This window comes from Pseudopipra pipra, chromosome W, assembly GCF_036250125.1.
Source record: "Pseudopipra pipra isolate bDixPip1 chromosome W, bDixPip1.hap1, whole genome shotgun sequence".
NCBI lineage: Eukaryota > Metazoa > Chordata > Aves > Passeriformes > Pipridae > Pseudopipra > Pseudopipra pipra.
The window spans coordinates 20,451,416-20,467,310 of record NC_087580.1 but is presented as its reverse complement, the minus strand read 5'-3'; the positions used below and the strand labels follow the sequence as shown (position 1 = coordinate 20,467,310).

The window sequence follows — 15,895 nt, the reverse complement described above, 5'->3', positions numbered from 1 at the left end:
TGCCACATTCCCAGACATTCCCCCTCTCCAGGGTTTCCACTTTGTTGTCCCGGGGATCCCAGGGGTCCCCACTGTCCTACTGTGCTGCTCTGAACCAGCAGAGTAGTTGGAGAACAGGTGGTGGTAAAATGTAGTCTGTGCCAAGTGTTTTAGGGCTCTTTGGCCCAAAGAAATGTCTGTGCCCTGAGAACATTGGATCCAGCAGCCCCCAGCACTCCACAGTACGTTGGGAGCTCAGGGGGGCCACCTCCCTTTGCCAACCCCCTTGTGCCCAAAGACCCCTGTGGAGCTGTCGGACCTGCCAGACCACCCCCCCTTTTTCCACCCTTTTCCCTGTTCCTTCCACTTTTCGTGGTCCCCTCAATCCTAAGCCCACCGAGGATCACTTTTGGGGTCCCGACCCCCACTGTTTGCCCCCTTTCCCACCCCTTCCACATCATCCCCCCACTCCCCAGCTCCCTCATGCTCAGTTTGGGGGTCCCACCCTCCCCTTTCCTCATTCTTCTGACCTCTCCATCCATTTTCCATTATCCCCCAAACCTCAGAGCCCCTCCCCCCTCCACTTTTGGGGGTCCCACTCCCCTCCCACTCAGTCTGGGGTCCCACCACCCCTTTATCCTCTCTGACCCCCCTTTTCTCACCGACCTCCCCCTTCCCACCCCCCGCTCACCCGAGAGCTCCTCGCCCGCAGCCGGGGGGGCTCCCAGCACCACCAGTGCCCAGAGAAGTCCCCCAGAAAAGGGGTTGGGGGGGGTCCTGGGTGGGTTCTGAATGTTTTTGGGGGTCCTTGGGGGGCTGTGGGTTAGGGTGTCCCGCTGCCACCTCCCCAGCCCCGTGGAGCCGAGCAGTGCCACAAAATCACTCCAATTGACTGAGAAACCTCGACACAAGTTCTTTATCCCGTCACCTTCTCAGCTTATCCCTTCCCGCTCCCAGCCCTCTACGCTGGCTGTCTCCCTCCTCCCTGTGCCCACCAGTCACAGCTGCAGTTCTTTCCTCCACTGCAGTCTGGGGGCCCTTCTGAGGAGGTGCTCAAGGAGTTGGTGGTGCCGATCTCCCCCTGCTGCAATTCCTTTCCCCAGGTATGGCTCAGAGTGCCTGACTTCCCTCCTGTGCCTCTGGGCCAGCCAGTTCCTTCCTCCTGGCATTGTCTTCTCTTCTCCATCAGTGGGCAGCGAGGGGCCCTGGATGGTCCCTACGAACCCCCTGCCCTCAGTCCCTCCTGGGCTGGCACATCTCCCAGCCTGTGTCACGGCACCAGCTGCTGCCAAGGGACGGCCCTGCTGCAGTTTGCACTTAAACCCAACAAACTGGGGTGGGGGGCAGCCCTGCAAACCAGGGCTTTGCTCCCACAGCTCTGTGGGGGCTTCCCATGGGCTCTCAACCTCCTCTGGGCGTCCCCTGGTCCGGTGTGGGCTCCTCCTGGGCTGCAGGGGGGTCTCTGCTCCATGCTGGACTCATCCACAGGTCACAGGCCCTTCAACTCAGGTTCACCCAGAGCTCCAGCCGGTTCCATGGAGCAGCAATCCCCTGGCCCCCTGCCAGTGCAGGCACCTCACCAGAGTTGTTACTGGAGATTATCTGGCCCCCTGCCAGCCCAAGGCTTTTCTCCAAACCACCAATCCAAGTGTGCCAAACACCCTGTTTGGTCAGTGCTGGCTGGGGCAGCGGGCGCTCCGTGAGGGGATGAGAAAACTGCACCCGGGGCTGGGCTGAAAGAGGCTTCAGCACCACTTCTGATGGCCCAGGGGCAGCATCTGGCTTCTCCCAGACAGAGAGATGGCACTTGTTCCTCTGCAGGAAGTCAAGGGCAGGAGGGTGACTCCTGCTGCATGGATGGAATGGCAGAGGATCCCTTGGGTCCCCAGGATGGATCAGCACTTGGGGATACAAACTGCCCTGGGGCTGAGGATGCAGCTGCCAGCACAGATTTCCCTGCAAAGTCTGCAGGGAGTCGAGCTCTGGAGAGGAGATTGTGCCCCATGGATGGGATTGCAGAGGGTCTCTCAGGTCCCCAGCAGGAATCAGCAACCAGGAATAGACACAAAAGGCCCCCCCGAAGATTTCTGGGGGAGTGTCCTGTAGGGAGGGGACAGTGTCACCCCACCAGGGTGGGGCTGGGAAGTGGGAGGCTGCTCCAGGGCTCTGCAAGAGGCCTCGTGCTCTGCTGGGCCCCAGCACTGGCTGGTCCCAACATCCCCAGCTGCCCCCAGCCCTAGGCAGCTATGGTGGTTTGAAAAACCCTTTCTCTGAGGTAGTAATGGTTTGCCCCACTGATAATACTCTTACCGGACCAATCAATAGTCCACGTGCGCCCTACGGAAATTACATGCCCACAGAAACGGAAGAGAAGGTGGTGAAGATAGTTTAGAAGGGAGGTAGCCATGATCTGAGCCAGGAGAAAGCAGGGGGCCAGTGAGCCCCTCTGGGGGCCAGTGAGCCCCTCTGGGGGCCAGTGAGCCCCTCTGGGGGCCAGTGAGCCCCTCTGGGGGCCAAGGGCCCCCAGCCCCCAGCTGAGGCTACGAGAGACCCGGTGTAGTGTCAAAGCTGGACCGGGTCCCGTAATCAAGAGCTGGAAGAGTTTCCTTACTGTCAGCAGCAGCAGAAGACACTGAAAAGCAGCAGTGGAGCAGTCCTGAACAGAGACAGCGATGGCTGAAAGCCAAAAGGTAGCCAGTAGCAACGAGATAACATGAAGTCAGCTGAAAGACGCAGAGATGTTCCTGCAGGAGGGAGAGCTGGCAGCAAAACAGAGGAAAACTCAACAGAGCTGGTTTGGGGTAAGACTGTATTACTTTCCCAAAACCCAGAGACTTCCTGAAGAGGGTTGGACTTCCAAACCCTTAGGGAGTCCTGAAATGCAGCAGCAGCTAGAGAGAGAGAGGGAGAAAGGAGTTGAAAACCTGGAGTCGTCCTGAGAGTTGAGCCAGGACGGAATGCGGAGGAGGTGGCCGTGCCCTCTGCTGCTGCTGCTGCTTCTATCATGCTGGCGAGCTGAGACAGAGCAGAGGAGCTCTGGTAAGACTGAACTGAAAGCTGCCTTAAATGCTCTAACCCAAGAGAAGTGAAGGTCTCCAAGGAAAATCCCCCGAAGGCTCGGGCTCGGGGTTGGAACTTCCACAAAAGTAAGAACAAAAATCCGGACTGCCACACTTAAATCTGCTGCCTCAGGAAAACGAAGGACACTAACCAGTGCCACAAAAAATGGAAATGAAGGAACTGTGGCCTGAGGAGTGACAGAAAGACTTTTCTCTTTTCTTCTTGAATTTTATTGAAGGAAAAGAGGAATTTAATTCAATGTAAATATATATATGTGTGTGTAAATAAACCTTTGTACATATTTTCCCCTTCCCCCAATAACGAATGGTTGTGTTTTGTCTGAAAACTCTCCACATGAGGTGAAAAAAATATCAAGTCCATACCATCACTAAACCCTCTCACAGGGGCAAACTGTGGGAGGGGGACTGGAACTTAGAAATTAGGAATGGTAATCAGAGAATCACAGAATCAACCACGTTGGAAAAGACCTCCGAGATCATCAAGCCCAACCCTGGATCCAACCCCGCCGTGCTTCCCAGACCATGGCACTGAGGCCACATCCACTCTCACCTTCAAACACCTCCAGGGACGGGGACTCCACCCCCTCCCTGCCCAGCCCATTCCAAGGCCTCATTACTCTCTCAGCAAAAAATTCCTTCCCAATATCCAACCTAAACCTCCCCTGGCACAGCTCCAGACCCAGCCCTCTTGTCCTACTGCTGCTTCCTGGTAGAACAGCCCCACCCCACCTGGCTACACCCTCCTGGCAGGGACTTGCAGAGAGTCAGGAGGTCTCCCCTGAGCCTCCTCTTCTCCAGCCTCAACACCCCCAGCTCCCTCAGCCTCTCCTCACACCACTTGTGCTCCACTCCCTTCCCCAGCCTCGCTGCTCTTCTCTGCTCCTGCTCCAGCCCCTCCAGGGCCTTCCTCAACTCAGGGCCCAGAGCTGGACACAGCACTCCAGGGGTGGCCTCACCAGCGCTCACTCCAGCCCAACAATCACTTCCCTGCTCCGGCTGCCACACTCTTCCTCAGCCAGGCCACCATCCACTGGCCCTCTTGGCCCCCTGGCCACACTCTGCCTCCTGTTCAGCTTCCTGTCCATCCCCACTCCCAGCTCCCTTTCTGCCTGCCTGCTCTCCAGACACTCTGGCCCCAGCCCGGGGGGCTGCCGGGGCTTCTTGTGGCCAAAGGGCAGGACCCGGCCCTTGGCCTGCTTGACCCTCATCCCTTGCAATCAGCCCATGGATCCAGCTGGGCCAGGTCCCTCTGCAGAGCCCTCCTGCCTTCCAGCACATCAACACACCCCCAGCTTGGTGTCAGCTGCACATTTGCTGATGAAATGCCTGGTTCTGCAGGAGCTGCAGATGCTCAAGGGGCAGCAGGACCAAGTCAGGGGCCTGGGGGGCTTTGGGGTGCGGGAGGGTCCTGGGGGAGCTGGGGAGGGGCTTTGGGGATTGGGGGGAAAAACCAGCACAGACCAGGACAGTCCAGTACAGACCAGGACAGACCAGCACCTCCTCACTGCTCCTCAGATCTCTCCTGGAGCTGGGGCACGTTGCTGTGGGACACTTGAGCCCCCCCCCCAGTGCCCTCCCAGTACAGCCCAGTGCCCCCAGTACAGCCCACTGTTCTTGTCCCAGGCTCCCTCTTTTGGGGGGGGTTTGAAAGGGATTTGAGGGGGGGGGAGATTTGGGGGGTTTTGGGTGCATTTTGGAAAGTTAAAAGGGGTTTTGGGGAGTCAAAAGGATCTGTGGGGGAAGAGGATTAAAGGGAAAACAGGAGTTAGGGGACATTTGGAGGGGTTATTGAGGCCTGAGGGGGGAGGGGAGGGGCTGCACCATGAACAGGTGAGTCCTGAGACCCTCCTGGTGTTCCCAAGACTCTCTGGGTGTCCCAAATTTCCCCTTTGACACCCTGAGACCCCCCCTGGTGTTTCCAGTGTCCCCAGGGCCTTCCCATGGCCCCAATCCCCCCCTGACACCCCCAATTCCACTGTCCACAAAGCCCTCCCCACTGTCCCCACTGTCCCCAAACCCCATCCCTGATGTCCCCAACCCTCCATCTCACCCCAGGAGCCCCCCCTGGACCCTCTGACCACAAAAACGACCCCCTCCCCCCGCTCACAGAAAGGCCAAGGGCATCTGGGGACACACTGGGGACAGTTGGGGGGCTTTGGGGGCCACTGGGTCATTACTGGGAGATACTGGGACACACTGGGGGGAACCAGGGGGCACTGGGAGGGACTGGGGGGGAACTGGGGCACACTGGGGGACACTGGCAGAGAACTGGGGAGTTACTGGGGGATTAACAAGACACACGGGGAGACACTGGGAGGTTACTGGGCCATACTGGGGGTTACTGGGTGCTCACTGGAGGATCACTGGCCCATACTGGGGGGAAGTGGGAGGTCACTGGAACACACTGGCTGGTCGCTGAGGGGGTCACTGGGAAGTCACTGGGCTATACTGGGGTCTAGGGATCCCTTTACCCAGATATGGTACATCTCCCCCCCCGGATTTTGGGGGGCATCCCTAGGACCCCTGGGGGCTGGGGGACCCCATGAACCCCACTGCTGAGCTTTAGGGGACTCCACAAAATCCCCTCAAAACCCCTGAAATCCCCCCCTCGACCCATCGAAACCTCCTCAAGGTCCCCTCAAATTCCTTTCAGAGACCTCATCCCTCCCCAGCACCCCCTAAACCCTCCCAGTGACCCGCAAAACCCACCTGGGACCCCCCCGGCCCATTCAGGGACCCCCCAATCTCCCTCAAGGACCCTCAAAACCGTCTGGGACCCTGAAAACCCCCCAGAGACCCCAAAACTGCCTAAAAGGTCCCTGCAAAGCCCCTCAGGACCCTCAAACCTCTTCAGAGATCCCCAAAGCCCACCTGGGATCCCCCAAATCTTCTCAGAAACTAAAAGTCCCTCGGAGACCCCCAAACCCTTTCAGGGACCTTCAACCTTCCCCCTGAGTCCCCTCAGGACACCGAACCCCCTCAGGGACCCCTAAAAACGTCCCCGAGAACCCTCGAACCCGCGCGCTAAACCGTTCCGAGCCCTCAAGCCTTTCCACCCACAGCCGCGCTCCCCGCAGCCCCCGAGGGGATCCCCAGAGCGCCGCTCTCGCCACAGTCCCCGCCAGATCTTACAGCGAAGTGAAGGCCCCGGCGCCATCAACGATTCCCGGAAGCCAAGACGGCGCTCTGCGCGCGCACCGCGTTCAGAAAACACCACCGCAGCCAATCAGCGCACAGCCCCTGCTCGCACGTTCGCCGCCGCGCCTGCGCTTTGCGCGGTGCCCTGTGGGAGTTGTAGTCCTTGCGGACGATCATAGTGGACCTTTGCACGTGAGCGGACGAAAGAGAAGACGAGGAATAAATAAAGAAGAAAGAAAAAAGAAAGAAAAAGAAAAAAAAAAGGAGAAAATAAAGACAGAAAAGCTGAAACCCAAAAAGTCCTATCCTCGCCTGCCGCAAGGACTACAACTCCCACAATGCACCGCGCAGGGCGGAAGCGGACAGGGGTCGTGGCCGCGCGCTGATTGGCTACAGGGCGGGTCAGTCCGGGCGCTGCGCGCGCAGAGCCAGCGCCATTTTGGCTTCCGGGACTCCGTGATGGCGGCGGGGCCTGTTTGTCGTTGTGAGTCTGGCGGGGGGGGGGGGCGGCGAGAGCGGGGTCTGGGGATCCCCTCGGGGGCTGCGGGGAGCGCGGCTGTGGGTTGGAGGGCTCGGGAGGGTTTAGTGGAGAAGTTCGGGGGTCCCGGGGACGTTTTTAGGGGTCCCTGAGGGGATTCGCTGTCCTGAGGGGACTCAGGGGGTAAATGGAAGGTCCCTGAGGGGGTTTGGGGGTCTCTGAGGGGGTTTTGTTTTCTGACGAGATTTGAGGGGTCCCAGGGGGGCTTTTGGGGGTCTGTGAGGAGGTTTGGGGGTTCTGGGGGGCTTTGCGGAGACCTTTTAGGCAGTTTTGGAGTCTCTGGGGGGTTTTCGGGGTCCCAGACGGTTTTGAGGGTCCGTGAGGGGGACTGGGGGAATCCCTGAATGGGCTTGTGGGGTCCCAGGTGGGTTTTGCGGGTCACTGAGAGGGTTTAGGGGGTGCTGGGGAGGGATGAGGTCTCTGGGGGGATTTAAGGGGACCTTGAGGAGGTTTTGATGGATCGAGGGGGGGATTTCAGGGGTTTTGAGGGGATTTTGTGGAGTTCCCTAAAGCCCAGCAGTGGGTTCATGGGGTCCCCCAGCCTCCAGGGGTCCTAGGGATGCCCCCCAAAATCCGGGGGGGGGAGATGTACCACATCTGAGTAAGGGGATCCCAGTGACCCCGGTATATCCCAATGACCTCTGAGTGACCCTCAGTACGGCCCAGTAACCCCCCAGTGACCACCCAGTGTGTCCCAGTGACCTCCCACTGTTTTGAAGTATGGGCCAGTGATCCTCCAGTGAGCACCCAGTAACCCCCAGTATGGCCCAGTAACCTCCCAGTGTCCCCCCGTGTGTCCTGGTAATCCCCCAGTAATTCCCCAGTTCTCTGCCAGTGACCCCAGTGTGCCCCAGTTCACCTCTAATCCCTCCCAGTGTCCCTCAGTAACCCCCCAGTTCCTCCCAGTGCCCCCTGGTTTCCCCCAGTGTGTCCCAGTATCCTCCAGCAATGACCCAGTGCCCCCCAAAGCCCCCCAACTGTCCCCAACGTGTCCCCAGATGCCCTTGGCCTTTCTGTGAGCGGGGGGAGGGGGTCGTTTTTGTGGTCAGAGGGTCCAGGGGGGGCTCCTGGGGTGAGATGGAGGGTTGGGGACATCAGGGATGGGGTTTGGGGACAGTGGAAAGGGATTTGTGGACAGTGGGATTGGACAGGGAGGAATAATGGCCATGGGGAGGTCCTGGGGACACTGGAGACACCAGGGTTGTCTTGGGGTGTCAGGGGGGGAATTTGGGACACCCAGAGAGTCTTGGGGACACCAAGGGGTCTCAGGATTCACCTGCTTGTGTTGCAGTCCCTCCTCTCCCCCCCCAAGCCTGATTAACTCCCCAAATGTTCCCTAACCCCCATTATCCCTTTAATCCCCTCCCCCCACAGATCCCTTTGACCCCCCAAGACCTCTTTTAACTCCCCTAAATGAACCCAAAGCCCCCCCAAAACCCCCAAATCCCCATCCAAACTCCTCAGATCCCCCCAAATCTCCCCCAGCCCTCCCTCAAATCCCTTCCAACCCCCCCAAAGAGGGATCACCCGGCACCCTGGGACAGGAACACAGTGGGCTGTACTGGGGGCACTGGGCTGTACTGGGAGGGCACTGGGGGGGCTCAGGTGTCCCACAACAACGTGGTCCAGCTCAGGAGAGATCTGAGGAGCAGTGAGGAGGTGCTGATCTGTCCTGGTCTGTCCTGGTCTGTGCTGGTCTGTACTGGTCTGTCCTGGTTTGTACCCTCAATCCCCAAAGCCCCTCCCCAGCTCCCCCAGGACCCTCCCGCACCCCAAAGTCCTCCAGGCTCCCCCAGGCCCCTGACTTGGTCCTGCTACCCCTTGAGCATCTGCAGCTCCTGCAGAACCAGGCATTTCATCAGCAAATGTGCAGCTGACACCAAGCTGGGGGTGTGTTGATGTGCTGGAAGGCAGGAGGGCTCTGGAGCACAAGTGGTGTGAGGAGAGGCTGAGGGAGCTGGGGGTGTTGAGGCTGGAGAAGAGGAGGCTCAGGGGAGACCTCCTGACTCTCTGCAAGTCCCTGCCAGGAGGTTGGAGCCAGGTGGGGGTGGGGCTGTTCTGCCAGGCAGCAGCAGTAGGACAAGAGGGCTGGGTCTGGAGCTGTGCCAGGGGAGGTTTAGGTTGGATATTGGGAAGCAATTTTTTGCTGAGAGAGTAATGAGGCCTTGGAATGGGCTGGGCAGGGAGGGGGTGGAGTCCCCGTCCCTGGAGGTGTTGAAGGTGAGACTGGATGTGGCCTCAGTGCCATGGTCTGGGAAGCACAGCGGGGTTGGATCCAGGGTTGGACTTGATGATCTCGGAGGTCTTTTCCAACGTGGCTGATTCTGTGATTCTCTGATTGCCATTCCTGTGGCAGCACATGCTTGAGGCTCCATCCCCAGGGTGATAGAGATGTCTGTCCATATCTATCTGCAAGGTTAGTCTGTAAATGTGTGGTGTTAGAAAAGCAGGCTGAGTTCTGGGCTGGTTGTAGAAGGAGAAAGAAGCCCCCAGCCCAGTGCAAGCAGGCAGCCCTCAGCTTGCACATCATGTCCCCTCCCTGCAGGTTCCTGTCCTTGAGCCCAGGCCCTGAGGTGAGGCTGAGAAGTGGCGCGGAGGTGAGCCCAGAGCTGTCCCTGAGGTGAGGCTGAGAATAAGTGCAAGGCAGAGGTGCTGCTGAGGAAGGAGAGCCCCGTGGTGGGGAAGGCACAAAGCTGTGAGTGCCCATCCCCGAGCAGGTGCTGTGTCCATCCCCTGTGTGCCAGGTGAGCTGGGGCTTTGCTGCAGAGCTGCGGGCGCTGATTTGAGCGGCTGCAAGTGCTGAGATGATGGGCACCCAGGAACACCACCTGTGCCTGGCCACGGAGCCTGCAAGGAGGAGCAGAGACAGCCCTGGCAGTGTGGGGGTCCAGGTTGTCCCTGTGCCTTCCCCTGCAGGCCTTGGCTGTCCCTGCTGGGCCCCTGTCCATCCCCATCAGGTCCCTGCCCGTCCCCCCCGGGCTGAGCTCCCCCCAGGAAGTGCCATGGAGCTGAAGCTGCTGCCATCCCCCCCCTGCAGCCACTGCCCCAGGCAAGGGAGCAGCAAAGGCAGGGCCAGGAGCAGAGGCAGCAGCAGGGGAGCCCTGGGGGGGCCGGGAAGGTCTTGTGTGGGTCAGGAAAGAGGCGCTGGGCACGAGGCCGGGGCTGTGCTGAGCAGGCCCAGCCCTCACATCCCCCCAGCCAACGCCGGCTGCCCGGGGGGCTTGGGAGGGACCCCCAGCCCGTGTGCCCCACACTGAGCTGGCAGAGAGAGAGCCAAGGGACAGGGATGTGGACAGGGCCCCGGGTGAGGGACAGGCAGGGCCATTGCAGGGCCACGGTGAGGGCACAGCCTGTGGCAGCAGAGCTGCCCAGGGCCGGGGGCAGCCGGGGGTGTTGGTACCAGCCAGTGCTGGGGCCCAGCAGAGCACGAGGCCTCTTGCAGAGCCCTGGAGCAGCCTCCCACTTGCCAGCCCTGCCTTTGTGGGGTGACACTGTCCCCTCCCCACAGGACACTCCCCCAGAAATCTTTGGGGGGCCTTTTGTGTCTATTCCTGGTTGCTGATTCCTGCTGGGGACCTGAGAGACCCTCTGCAATCCCATCCATGGGGCACAATCTCCTCTCCAGAGCTCGACTCCCTTCAGACTTTACAGGGAAATCTGTGCTGGCAGCTGCATCCTGAGCCCCAGGGCACTTTGTATCTCCAAGTGCTGGTCCATCCTGGGGACCCAAGGGATCCTCTGCCATTCCATCCATGCAGCAGGAGTCACCCTCCTGCCCTTGACTCCCTGCAGAGGAACAAGTACCCTCTCTCTGTTTGGGAGAAGCCAGATGCTGCCCCTGGGCCATCAGAAGTGGTGCTGAAGCCTCTTTCAGCCCAGCCCCGGGTGCAGTTTTCTCATCCCCTCAGCGAGTGCCCGCTGCCCCAGCCGGCACTGACCAGCCAGGGCGTTTGGCACACTTGGATTGGTGGTTTGGAGAAACAGCCCTGGACTGGCAGGGGGCCAGATAAGCTCGAGCAACAGCCCTGGTGAGTTTGAAGTGATACTGCATTTAAACAGCTTTTGATTAATATACAGCAACTCAATCAAGTGCTCATGAAATGATCTCATTCCCCTCATTCTCCTAATTAAACACTTTTCTTTGGGCTGAATCTTCATATTCTGGAGTACTTTTTGGCTGAATCCTAACTTTTTGCAGTTTGGGAGGGTTCATCTTGCTATTTCTGAAGGATTTTTTGCCTGAGTATCGATGGTTTGGGTTTTCTGGGCTGAATCTTGGTGTTTTGGAGGTTTTTATGGACACAGGATTCCTGATGTGTTCTAGAGATGGACTTGGGCAGGAGGAACCCCCAAGCCAACGCACTCAACCCTTGTTTTCCCCCTCATCAGGATTTGTCCTTCCCAAAGCTTGGCCAGATGGAGGAGGCTGCGAGGAAGAGGAAGATGCCTTGGGCCCCCCAGGCAGGTGAGGAGGCAGTCAGTGTCCCTTTGGGCGGGTGTTGTGCTGGCTCTGTCAGCCGAGCATGGCCCCGGCTGCAGGACAACCCCGCTGGCGCCGCCGTCCTGCCGGGGCCGGAGTTGGGGGGATGTCCTTGGCCTTCCCTGTGGGCCGGAGGCAAATCCCCTCCCTGTCCTTCTTGCTTCCTGCCCCAGGCCCCGAGCTGAGGACGGAGAGCCCGGAGGACAAATCCCCCCGTGAGACCCTGGTGGGAGAGGCCGTTTTGAAGGGCTCCCCGGCGCAGGAAGGCAGCGGGGAGGAAAAGGGCTGGAGATCCCCCCGCAGGAGTGGCTCCAAAGCCAGCCCAGGGTGCTCTGAGGAGGAAAGAGCCAGCCTGTGCCGGGAAGGCGGCCGGAACTTGAGGGGGAGCTCTGAGCTGGTGGTCCCTGAGCAACCTCCCAGCAGGGAGAAGGCCTTCAGGTGCTTGGAATGTGGGAAGAGCTTCAGGATAAGCACCAACCTCCTCAAGCACCAGCTCATCCACACCGGGGATCGTCCGTACACATGTAGGGAATGTGGAAAGAGCTTCAGGGACAGCTCCAACCTGATCCGACATCAGCGCATCCACACTGGGGAACGGCCCTACACGTGTGGGGAGTGTGGGAAGAGCTTCAGACAGAGTTCCCACCTCATCCAACACCAGCAAATCCACACTGGGAAACATCCCGAGAAAAGGGTGAGAGAGTGGGGCTAAGGGGAGGGGGGATTCCGGGAGCGGGGTTGCCATGGGGGTTCCTTTGTGTCCCCATGCCTTGATCCCTGGAGAGCGAGGGAGGCTGGAGAGCGGGGGCAGCTGTGAGAGCCCTGAGAGCCTGGAGAGGGGGGAGCTCGGGCCCCCTGTGCCGAGCCAGCGTTCAGGGCCGTGCTGTTGGTGCCAAATTGCCCCTGGTCAGGCTGAACCCAGAGCCCGCCCATGTGTCAGGGGGCCCGATCTGCTCCCTGCTCTCGTTGCCCTGGGGCAGCCCCTGGTGTCCCCCTGCCTGTGGGGCTTTTTGGGTGCCTTGGGCACAGCCGGGCCTTGTGCAGGGCTGTGCCCCTGGGGGCTCTTGGGGGAGGGCAGGAGGTGTTTTTTGGGGGTGCCGGGCTGGGTTGGTGGCAGAGCCCCGGCAGTGGGCGGGGGATGCAGGTCCCCCCCACGGTGGGGGTTGGTGTTTCTGGGTCAGGCCCCGCCGGCTCCATTGTAAGCCTGGTGCCGGCGGGGGGGACACAGCGGGTTTGGGGCCCCCCAGGAGTGCCGGGGGTGGGTGTGGAGCCTGGGAGCTGCCGAGTGTGGAGGGCGGAGCGGGGCGATGCCGGAACTGGGGGACCCCCGGCAGCCTGGAGGGGGGAGCACGGAGAGGGAGGAGCCCCGGGACCCCCGGGAGCCTGAAACGGGGGGTGCAGAGAAGGGGAAGCCTGGACAGTGGGGATCACTGGGATCCCTTGAACAACAAAGTGGAGAACTTGGAGAAGGGGAATGTCTGAGAATGCGGCACCCTGAAGGCGAGAGTCAGAGGAGAAGAGACCCTTGGGACCCCCAACACTCCCAGCATCCCTAAGTGGGACCCCCAGCATCTCAGACAGGGCAGACCCTCCAAACTGCAGGGGGGACAGACTAGAGAGGGGGAACTTCTGGGAGAGTTTTTTTGGGCTGAATGTTCATAGTTTGGAGTATTTTCTGGCTGAACCCTAGCTTTTTGCCGTTTGTGGTGAAGGTTCATCTCGCTCTTTCTGGGGGATTGTTGCCTGAATCTTGCTGGTTTGGGTTTTCTGGGCTGAATCTTGGTGTTTTGGAGGTTTTTATGGACACAGGATGCCCGGTGAGTTCTAGAGATGGACTTGGGCAGGAGGAACCCCCAAGCCAACGCGCTCAACCCTTGTTTCCCCCCCATCAGGATTCGTCTTTCCCAAAGCTTGGACGGATGGAGGAGGAGGCTGCGAGGAAGAGGAAGATGCCTTGGGCCCCCCAGGCAGGTGAGGAGGAAGTCAGTGTCCTTTTGGGCTGGTCTTGCTGGCTCTGGCAGCTGAGCATGGCCCCGGCTGCAGGACAACCCCGCTGCCGTTGCCGTCCTGCCGGGGCCGGAGTTGGGGGGATGTCCTTGGCCTTCCCTGTGGGCCAGAGGCAAATCCCCTCCCTGTCCTTGTTGCTTCCTGCCCCAGGCCCCGAGCTGAGGATGGAGAGCCCGGAGGACAAATCCCCCCGGCAGAGCCTGGTGGGAGAGGCCGTTTTGAAGGGCTCCCCGGCGCAGGAAGGCAGCGGGGAGGAAAAGGGCCGGAGATCCCCCCACAGGAGGGGCTCCAAAGCCAGCCCAGGGTGCTCTGAGGAGGAAAGAGCCAGCCTGTGCCGGGAAGGCGGCCAGAGCTTGAGCCAGAGCTCCAACCTGGTGCTCCCTGAGCAGCCTCCCAGCAGGGAGAAGGCCTTCAGGTGCTTGGAATGTGGAAAGAGCTTCAGGCAGAGCTTCAACCTGATCCGACACCAGCACATCCACAGTGGGGAACTGCCCTACACATGTGGGGAATGCGGGAAGAGCTTCAGGGACAGCTTTGACCTGATCCAACACCAGCACGTCCACACTGGGGAACTGCCCTACACATGTAGGGAATGTGGGAAGAGCTTCAGGTACAACTCTACCCTGATCCGACACCAGCACATCCACAGCGGGCAACGGCCCTACCCATGTGGGGAATGTGGGAAGTGTTTCAGGAACAGCTCCACCCTCCGCACCCACCAGCACATCCACACTGGGGAAGGGCCCTACACATGTGGGGAATGTGGGCAGAGCTTCAGGTACAACTCTACCCTGATCCAACACCAGCACATCCACACTGGAGAACGGCCCTACCCATGTGGGGAATGTGGGAAGAGCTTCAGGACAAGCACCAACCTCCTCACCCACCAGCGCATCCACAGCGGGGAACGGCCCTACACTTGTGTGGAATGTGGGAAGAGCTTCACGGACAAGTCTACCCTGATCCGACACCAGAGCATCCACACTGGGGAACGGCCCTACAAGTGCTTGGAATGTGGGAAGAGGTTTAGGACCAGCTCACATATCCTCCTGCACCAGCGGACGCACACGGATGAGAGGCCCTTCCGCTGCACCGACTGCGGGAAGGGCTTCAGGCAGAACTCCCACCTCGTCACCCACCGGCGCATCCACAGCGGGGAGAGGCCCTACAAGTGTGGGGAGTGTGGGAAGAGTTTCCCCAGGAACTCTGCCTTGACCTCACACCAACAGACCCACTGGTAAGGGAAGCTGTATGTGTGCCCTGACTGCAGGAAGAGCTTCAGCTGCTGCTTCCACCCCGAATGAACCCCGCTGATGGTGAGGCAACCCCTGAAGTCCAGTGACTGTCAGTCCATCCCTTTCGACCAGAAAGGGCCAGTCCCTTTTCCCATGAAACAGGAGCCAGGCCTAAAAGAGTTAACTGAGATATCTTGGCCTGCTAAGAAACCCCAATACCTGTGTTGCTGGAAGAACATTTTAGGAGCACTGGTTAATATGTTCTGTTCTCCTCACTGGACCAAAGGCCTTCATATGGAAAGAATAGGAGTAGCACACACACAGTAATAATTTAGGTAAACTAGATGTTTGAATAAGATCTAGAAGGCCCAGAGCTAGGATTTTGCAAGCTTGAAGAATTCAGGTCACCTAATCGAAGAGGTCAAATTGAGGAAGACGTCCATGGTGACCACCAGAGGGATGAAGGCTTGAGGAGAAGACCCCCACAGTAGAAGACTGCGCATGTCTGGAAAGACTCTGCCCAGAGACCAGCCTGCTTATTAATATGTATAATAAATGATGTAACCGTGTATCTAAAGTGTATAAAATAGCTTGCTTTTGCACTTTTAAGTTGAGCAAGTTTGTCCAGTGCGAGCTGGCTTGCTCCCAACATTGAATGAACAAATACCTTGCTGCTTAAAGACAAAATAAGTCTCTGAGCAGTCTTTCAGACCAAGTTTTTTGGATTCATTTGGCAGCTTGTAGCAGGACACCTTCTCCACCTGGCTGCGGAATCCCTCGGAGGATGGGACCCCCTTGGGTGCCCTCGGGTGAGTCTTTTTACCTGAAGGGCAAAAAGAATCCCTTCTTCAGTGGATTCTTGCGGGGGCTGGACAAGAACACTGCCTATTGATAAAAGGTATTTGTATCTGGTTTCTGGTTTTGTCTATTCTGATTCTGGTTATTCTGGTTCTGGATTCCCATAAGCCGAAGGCGGGACGCCGGCACTCGCAGGGATATGGGAGAGGACGCTGTTCCAGGGGAACATCCCCTCTGGTCTGGTCTGGTCTGGTTTGGGCTATTGAAACGCCAGGAAAGTCGAAATGGGCAGTTCCCATTCAAATAGAATTACGACCAGGAGCAAACCCAGTAATTAGGAAGCAATATGCACTGAGGCTAGAAAACAGAAAAGGAATTGAGCCAATAATAGATAGCTTCTTGAAATTAGGCCTTTTTGTAGAGTGTGAATCAGATTTCAACACCACTACTGAGGTAATCAAATCAAATCCTTTGCCCGCAGGAACCTCAGTCCAGAAAGCAGAAGTGATAGCTCTCATTTGAGCTTTAGGATTGGCAAAAGGAAAACAAATTAACGCTTGGACTGACTCCAAATATGCCTTTGGCATAGTTCACGTTCATGGAGCAATTTGGAAAGAAAGAGGACTTTTAACTCTTCAAG

The 15,895-nt window shown here is 58.7% G+C and overlaps 3 protein-coding genes across 6 annotated transcripts in view; 2 read left to right on the top strand and 1 right to left on the bottom strand.

The window, feature by feature from the left end:
• Window positions 1–15,895, bottom strand: part of LOC135405349 (zinc finger protein 70-like) — a 431,851-nt gene that overhangs the window by 19,028 nt on the left and 396,928 nt on the right. The gene's annotated exons all lie outside the window — the stretch shown is intronic.
• Window positions 6,638–15,895, top strand: part of LOC135405284 (zinc finger protein 239-like) — a 92,314-nt gene continuing 83,056 nt past the window's right edge. Inside the window, exon 1 of the mRNA XM_064639951.1 lies at window positions 6,638–6,681. The gene's annotated coding sequence lies outside the window, so the exon portion shown is untranslated. The remainder of the gene's footprint in view (window positions 6,682–15,895) is intronic.
• Window positions 8,540–15,895, top strand: part of LOC135405331 (zinc finger protein 239-like) — a 169,957-nt gene continuing 162,601 nt past the window's right edge. The window contains exons 1-4 of one of the 4 annotated variants that reach the window (XM_064640006.1): window positions 8,547–9,308; window positions 9,356–9,479; window positions 13,108–13,186; window positions 13,373–15,147. In XM_064640006.1, coding sequence (XP_064496076.1) covers window positions 13,135–13,186; window positions 13,373–14,463 — 1,143 coding nt within the window. In that variant the 5' untranslated portion in view covers window positions 8,547–9,308; window positions 9,356–9,479; window positions 13,108–13,134 and the 3' untranslated portion in view covers window positions 14,464–15,147. Of the gene's footprint in view, window positions 9,480–11,124; window positions 11,201–11,388; window positions 11,910–13,107; window positions 13,198–13,372; window positions 15,148–15,895 lie in introns of those variants that run through there. The other 3 variants (XM_064640008.1, XM_064640005.1, XM_064640007.1) reach the window with 3 other exon arrangements.